The sequence below is a fragment of the Dinoponera quadriceps genome, unplaced genomic scaffold (assembly GCF_001313825.1).
Source record: "Dinoponera quadriceps isolate SergipeBrazil2010 unplaced genomic scaffold, ASM131382v1 scaffold3207, whole genome shotgun sequence".
In the NCBI taxonomy this organism is placed as follows: Eukaryota; Metazoa; Arthropoda; class Insecta; order Hymenoptera; family Formicidae; genus Dinoponera; species Dinoponera quadriceps.
In genome coordinates this window covers 338,157-346,618 of record NW_014557213.1, presented here as the reverse complement: position 1 = coordinate 346,618, position 8,462 = coordinate 338,157, and the positions used below count along the sequence as shown (strand labels likewise).

The 8,462-nt window shown below is 41.4% G+C and overlaps 1 protein-coding gene across 1 annotated transcript in view; it reads left to right on the top strand.

Annotated features, from left to right (window-relative positions):
* Positions 1-387, top strand: part of LOC106748825 (protein takeout-like) — a 7,740-nt gene extending 7,353 nt beyond the window's left edge. Inside the window, exon 7 of the mRNA XM_014627704.1 lies at positions 10-387. Within this exon, the coding sequence (XP_014483190.1) occupies positions 10-148 (139 nt within the window). The 3' untranslated portion in view covers positions 149-387. The remainder of the gene's footprint in view (positions 1-9) is intronic.
* Positions 388-8,462: the final 8,075 nt, after the last annotated feature.

Sequence of the window (8,462 nt, the reverse complement as noted above, 5' to 3'; positions counted from 1 at the left end):
GATGAACAAATTCATAAATGAGAACTCCAAAGAAATATTCGATGAAGTTAAACCAGCTTATGAAAAAGTTTTCAGTGATGCGACCAGTGGAATTTTTAATAAAATTTTTTCTCAAATACCGTTAAGAAAGATTTTTCCACCTGAGTAAATCAAAATTCACACTTTATCAGTAATTCGCTTATATTGTCTATAATAAGATTTATTAACGTAAAGTAAATAAGAAAAATCTTTCAAATGCCAAGTCAATAAAATAAAGAAAAACGTAATAAAACGTAGCGCGCGTACTTAGTACAGTATTCAAAATAAAAGTTTCGATTGAGTTTTACATAACAAATCATTGTGTATGTATATACTGAATAAAGCTTGCGAATTGCACGGTATGCAACTTTTCTGTATTTCTCTTTTTCTCTTTACTATTAGTCTTTTTCTTCGTTTGATATATTTAATTTCCTTTTTATTTATGTATCCTTTCAACTTTACTACATATGTACGGACAAACTTTATCGGATTCGTCAAAGTTCTTAAATATAAAACAATATGTGGATACGTGTTTTTTATTTTAGAAAATATATATAGAGTGTACATAGATTCACATATAATATATCTAAGACGCGTGCTGCTTTAGAATTTCAAACGACAGTTTCTCACATTATTTTTAACACGTTAGAAACAGACTGATATTATGATGGGAGAAAAATAAGATTCAGCGTTTTTTCGGCTCCTCGCTCGGCTGATCGATTGAGTCAGAGGAATGTCGATTTCTCTCTCATCGACGTGAGGTCGCTCTTTCGCCGAAATCGTGAAAATCTCGAAGTCTTCACTTTCTTACTCTTCCGATCAATTGATTATCTGAAATTCCATTTTCACTACGCGGCTATGTTGTTTTAAATTTTTTGATAATTAATGTAGTTTATTAGTCAGGCAAAGATGATAAAATTTTATACTGCTGCTACTGCTGCTATACTCACCAGTTGCTTTATCGACTGATCGTCATTCAGGTATCATTCGAACGTAGACTAAGGATCAGTACATGTTTCTTTAACACGTAGAGGCATTTATTCTGCTGAAAAAACTCGTACTTTTCGTTAGCTTCTTTTTTTAAATAATTCTTTTAAATTCTTTTTATTATACAGGGTGTCCCAGACCACCCGTCTCACCCGATTTTTTCGTAAACGCGACATTTTAAAGAAAAATGTTTCAGACAAAAGTTTTGTGACTTCGAGGGGCACATAAGATGGTGTCATTGGTTTGACCTTGGATAGTCGTTTGAAGATCACGTGAAGGTCACCTTTAATTTCTTAAATGGAAACCCCCATTTTTCAATGCATATTCTTGTAGCTTACCTCGAGAGCTTTCCAAAACGCTATAATGAAACGTTTTTTTAATCAGTACTTTTCGAGTTATGAGGGTTGAAAGTTACGGTACCGCCGGCATTAGCATTACCCAGTCGTGATGTATGACATGTCTGATACTGTCACGTAAGGTGTAACAAAATTCTCATTTACCAGCCATGTCGTATTCAAACGCGGAAGCTTGTGATATGATGCTTATTTTAGGTGAATGTGATGGTCAATTTAGAGCAGCTGCAAGATTGTGGCGAGAACGATACCCAGATCGCGCTCCTCATTCGTACAAAGTTTTTTCTCGCTTAGCTAACCGAATTACCAATAAAGGTATTCTTCAACCGGATCACAATAAAGGTAGACAAATTCGACGCCAAGTTAGAGATGAAAGGATGCCGGAGATTCTTGCATCCGCTCAATTGCATCCCTGCCATTCATTAAGACGTACAGAAAGAGATTCTGGAATTAGTCGCAGCACGATCTGGCGAATTTTCCATGAAAACAAGCTGATACACACACATTCACACACACAAACACACAAAGAGGTGTAAATCCGACCGTGCAACCTCCACCTTGGGTAATGCTAATGCCGGCGGTACCGTAACTTTCAACCCTCATAACTCGAAAAGTACTGATTAAAAAAACGTTTCATTATAGCGTTTTGGAAAGCTCTCGAGGTAAGCTACAAGAATATGCATTGAAAAATGGGGGTTTCCATTTAAGAAATTAAAGGTGACCTTCACGTGATCTTCAAACGACTATCCAAGGTCAAACCAATGACACCATCTTATGTGCCCCTCGAAGTCACAAAACTTTTGTCTGAAACATTTTTATTTAAAATGTCGCGTTTACGAAAAAAATCGGGTGAGACGGGTGGTCTGGGACACCCTGTATATATAATTATATAAAATATAAATCGATAAAAAAAAACACGTAATTCATTTGGGCATTGTTGTCAAAAAACCACATTGTTAGAAACGTTCAATTCTCAAAATAAATGTTACTTCATAAACGAATAAGCTGCCGATTATATTAAAAATTAAAAATCGAAAAGCTAATATCTGTATTTCTCGAGTTGATTTCTCAAAATAGTGAAACAGATGGATTAATTTCCGCAATCTCACATGTTAGCTACATTACTGCTAATTCAATTCAAAGAAACTATATTTTTTTATTATCTCATTTAGATATGAAGCAGTATTGCAGATTTTTTAAGTATTACTTCGTATACGCGATATTGATGTCCAAGTCAGCTTTATTAACCCTTTGAGTACTGAATTATTTTAAGATTTTTATGCCCATGAGACGGATTTAATTTGTCGCTATATGGATTAATATGTAAAAGTAATACATTTTATGCCCAAGTAAGCAGATGACGAGTCTCACTCGTCAAATGTACCGAAAGGGTTAATATCGTCTATAAGCTATTAATCAAGTCAACCTCGTTAATATCGATGGTAAATGCTCGCTCGCATTTAACGAATATTGGCTATGTATATAAGTGATACCAGGAATAAATAAATATCGTTTCGTTCTGAGTGTGTCGCCCAATCAATTCAGCGATTTCTTACTCTCTTTGCTTGCTACGCTTACGCGAAGTGAGCTTGATTGTGTCTCAGCAGCTGCAAATTGAGCAATTCACATGCCGAATCGGTAATGAGCCCATCCGACGTCCGATTTTTCCATTCGGCCGATTTTATTCGTGGCAACGGGTCTCTCTTTGGCAACGCCCGCTTTTTCCCCGCATCTTTCTCTTTCTCACCTGCCCGTCCCCCGCTTTTTCAGTTCTCCCGCACCACAGGTGGCGTCAACCAAAAGAAAAAGAGAGAGAGAGGGAGAGAGAGAGAGAGAGAGGGAGAGAGAGAAACAAGCTGCTGAGACATCGGCTTAACGCAAAAGATATACCAGCACGATTGCTTTTATTCTCGCGAGAAGAAATTGTATTTCATATTTGGACGAACAACCGCGCGAAAATTACAGAACCGTGCGATTAATAATTTTTCGCAAACTACCTGCGTGAATTTTGACCGTCGTCTGACGCGTCTTGCACGTTCGAGTTTCGACGCACGAACCTTTCCTCTTCATTTATAGTGCCGTGTCCCTTGTAATAAAATATTAAGGTCGAACTTCTGACGGACCTTTAGCAATTTCCCCCTTCGTGTCCGCTGACATCGGACAGACGATCGTTAGAATATTCATGCGCGCAACGCATATGTAGTGACACAAAGACGTTAATAGCCGCCGCTTCCTCGCAATCGTCCTGATCGTACTCAAGCGCGCTGAGAACAACGACGACGATTTCGCAACGCGCTGCGGAAGGTCGGCCGCGGACGAGCAAACGATTGTCTGCCGGTTTTGTAGGCCGCTGAAACGCAGGTGTTTTCCGACATAGGCAAGGCTGCTCGCGCGACAGTAGCTAGACGCGGACGTTTCTCCGCCGACCGATTTGCCTCGCGCAAGGACGCGTCCAGCTTAGATCCATCTTGGGGTCACCCCAAAGATAGGACTCACGAGCTCGCGAGTCAGATACAGTAGCAACCAAGATTATGGTTTCGTTCGAGTTTGCCATAAATTTATAGCAGTGTGCAATTCTGGTGAGCGATTTGAATGTCACGTAAACATTGTCGAGATGGCGAAGAATAACGACGCAAATGAAGGTCGAGCGACTGATATCAATGCGGCAAAACTTACTTATCCTCTAATAAATTAATAGAATAGAATGAAGTATTGATCTTATATTCTAGGATATCTTGTAAGAGCAACGTACTCAAAACGTAACAAAAAATGTTGTGGTCAATTTAACACGTTCCATATGTTCCCAAGACTATTTGTACAAATCTTTGTATTAGTTTAAATTAATTTACACAAGGTGAATATGTTGAAAAGTAATGCAAATATTATAATATCCATATGTTAATCAATATTGAAATATAAAATGTGTTATTTTACTTACATATGGATATCGGCTCAACACAAAATTATAGATAACAAGTACAATATATTAAATTACACGCGATATTAAAAATTTAACACAAAAATTTTAATTTTTAAGAAGGACCAATTTTAACACAAATATAAAGTGTTTTTTTACTGTGTACAAGTATAAACGAGAGAATTGCAGACAGTTATCGCGCAAAAGTATAATAAAAAAAGAAACACAATTTAAAATCGATAATAGAAAAATGAGAGTGAATACAAATAAATAAAGATAAAGAGAAATAGAGAGAAATAAATTACAATCAAAATAAAAATAAGTAATAGAAGAAATAAATATGAGTAAAAAATGAAAAGAAGAAAATTAATATATAAAAATACGTCGATTGGAACAATGAAAATTTAATGCAGAGGATGAAATGAGTGATGATAGATGAGACGAGACATAATAACTTTGTATAGAAGCCAACCATAAATTTGCGCTCCAATTTCCCAGGTTTTCTGCTTCTATCGTTAATCTTCCTATTTTGAATGTTACCTAACTTCTGCGCGTAACTATGTCGAATAGAGAAATGTCGAAGGACGGAGGAGGAATACCGTGTATCGGATCGGCAGATTGTCTCTCGACTTGGCCGAATTTCATACTAGATTCTTCCCGGTTCTTCCGCGACGCGTATTTCGCCTGTCGCACGCGAGAACCGCGAGAGACGCGCCTTTCGCCGCGCTCGCACTCCCGGAATGCGCGTGATCGGAATGGAGACGTCTCATCTTGCCGGGCCACGATGTAACATCGCACATTTCTGACGACCTGCTCCCGCCGCCTTAATTGATCACGATCTGCGGGCCAGTGAACTCACCGGTGACATTTACGCTCTCATAACACAAACGAGCGTCGAATCCAATTACAATGACGTCACACCGATCGCGGCAATTTGTGAGTTTCTCGTCTTCCGATTACTATTGATTAACCCTACACTGGTCGTGCGAATGACAAGTGTCATCTATGTCATCTATACGTACTAAAATGCATCTTCTGAAAAATTAAAAAAATCGCTTCAGAAAGCAGTATAATATTTATTTATATGGAAATATTTATGTATATAACAAACCAAATAACGTACAGGTATATGTCAAAAACCGGGTCTACAATATATGTAGTAAGCTTTAAGCCGTAAGAAATTGACCAATCACAGTCGAATGCGAGAAGAATAATCGATCGGTCAATTTCTTATGACTTAAAGCTTACTACACCTATTGTAGATCTTAAAGACGTCCCTTAGACGTCATATTATCTAAAAGACATCTTTACAACGTCTCAGAACGTTTCAATTATCTGAGAAATATATTTATCAGTTAAGGACTGCTCGTGTCTATCTTTTACCATCTCTTACGATTGTTATTTCCACGTAAATAAATATTATAATTTTTAAAGCGACTCTTTCATCGAAAAGTCTATTCAAAACGAAGGACAATTATCATCCACGCGATCACTCAGGCTGCATTAAGGTACACGACTACCTCAGGGTTAAACTTCTGGACTGGCCGCAGTAATTACGCGGAGTTATGACGCGCGAAAACGTTGCAAGCCCCCGATCCTTTATTCCGACACACGTTAACGAACTTTCTCGAGTAGTACCGACCGCGCTCAAGATCAAACGCCCCGAAATGAGAACTTCCGTAAAGCCTTTCGCGAGGGATCTTTTCGCAGACTCGCTAATTAATTTCCTTCTCACCGGCGGACTTTCGAGAAACTGCCGGCTTTCCCAGGACACCCTGTATGCAGCGCCTCGGTCTCTACCCTAATCCCCTTTGGAGCGGCCTATAGCACCGCCACGACGTGACGACGATCGGAGCCGGCGTTCCGATATCGCGAACAGTTTCGCGGCATCAAGGCCGCCTCCTTACCCGAGATCTTGTCTCGCCTCGATGACTCACGCCTAGCTGGCCGCCTCGCTTCCTTCCACCTTCGAGGTTGGCCGAGAGACCGCGGCCGCCGCTTCTTGCACTTAGCTTAGCATACCTTGTAGAAGCCGGCGACTGTGGTCCGCCGCGCCGGCCACTTTTTTGCCCGGGGAAATGGAGATCGCGATGGGAAGAAGAAGAGGAAGCGCGGCACCGCTGCGCGCGCGCACGCTCGCGCGGAGGTCTGTTTCTTGCGGTACGTTTTAAACCCTTTGGGCCCTTTAGTCCCACCCGGAAGAGCCGTCCTTCTGAAACTCCAGCCGCGCGAGCATGTGGTAGTAGCGAGACCATGCTCACGGACGAGGCGAGATGGTTCCAGGTCGATACTACCGCCGGACTTCGGAGTAATAAGTCCGTAGAGGCTCGAGATGAAGTCACCCCGGCGATCGATGACGTTTGACCTCTCCCGACGTGAGACGTCGTGTTAACGCTCGTGTGACGATATCGTCGAGGAACGTGGTCGAAATATGTGTGACGAATTGCGATAACACGCGATCGTAAATTGAAGCGTGGAGAAATCCTTCCTGGAACTTCAAGCGCAAAGTGCAGTGAGAAGAGAAGCTCGAGAGACCTTGACCGTTCGCTTCTCAGCGATGCAAGCGACTGAATCTAAATGGAGAAGTTGACGTCTTCTTTTTCTTTGTTCTCCGTAAAAGCATAACGGTAGTTCAGATGAGTCTGTTGAAACTTGACTTTCGATCTTCGAGGAGAACCTTTGGAAGTTCGAGCAGAAAGTAAAATTTAGAACGTGAAACTTGACGTTTCGAACGCAAAGCGTGATAAGAAGTGATGCTTGGAAGTTCTTGACCCGTTACTCGCGTTACATCGCTTTTCAGCGATGAAAACAGCCGAATCTACACGAAGAAAATGATGCATCAGTGATGCCGCTGTTCCCTCCGAAAGTACGACAGTAGTTCAGATGAGTCTGTTGAAACTTGACTTTTGATCTTCGAGAAGGACCTTTGGAATTTCAAGCGGTAAGCTGTACTTGGAACGTGAAATTTGATGCTTCGAGCGCAAAGTGCAATAAGAAGAGAGGCTTGGAAGCTGTTGACCGTTATTCGCGTTCGCTTTCCAGCGATGAAAACAACTGAATCTACACGAAGAAGATGATGCATCAGTGATGCCGTTACTCCCTCCGGAAATATGGCAGTAGTTCAAATGGGTCTGTAGAAACTTCATTTTCGCTTTTCAAGAAAAACTTTTCGAATTTGAAGCGGAAAGCGGTATTTGGAACGTGAAACTTGACATTTCGAGCGCAAAGTGCAATGAGAAAAGAAGCTTAGAAGCTTTTGACCCGTTATTCGCTTTTCAACAATGAAAACAATTTTATGTAGAAAAGATCATGCGTCAGTGATGCTTTCTTTTCTTCTTCTCCAAAAACATAGTAGTAGCTCAGATAAGCCTGTTGAAACTTTACTTTGGATCTTTTAGAAGAACTTTTGGAATTTCAAGGGAAAGTTGAACGTAGACAATAGGACTTGATACTACGGGCACGAAATGTAATAAAACGAAAAGCTCGAAAGCTCTTGATCTGTCATTTGCATTCGCCTTTCAGCTGTGAAAACAACCGGATTACACGGACTACCATGGACTACACGGAGAAGATGACGCATCGATGATGCCTTCTCCTTCTTCTCCAAAAGTATAGAAGTAATTCAAACGAATTGCCTGTTGAATCTTCACTTTGATCTCCGCCAAGAGACCGCATGGTTATTTAGCGGCGCGTCAACCTATCCACGTAAGCACCTAAACCCACACAGACTCCCGCGTACACAACAGGAAAGCAGACTTACAACGGGGCAGCGACGACGGCGGCGGAGGACAAGACGAAGAGGAGAACCGACGAGTCCTCCTCGTGTGCACGTTCATTCGTCATAATGCACGCGCCGCGGTAGGTATAATAGGTACACCCGGAGCTATAGCGATGCTTAAAGGCATCGCCAATTATCGCTGCGCATCCTCCGGACGAAGCTTGCTGCCCATGAAGGCGCACATACGATCCTCCCTCTTCTTCCCTTTCCTTTTCGTTTTCCTTTTTATTTTCCCTCCGATCGTACACCGTCCGCGTCATCATGACGACCGTGTGTATCCATTAATCCGTCCCGGCGGAGTCGCATTCTGCGCTCTGGTAAAGGGAGCACAATCACCTCTCGATCCTCGCACGCATGACGAAAATGTTTACGTGACCACACGGAAATAACGTGTCCGACCGCCCCGAGA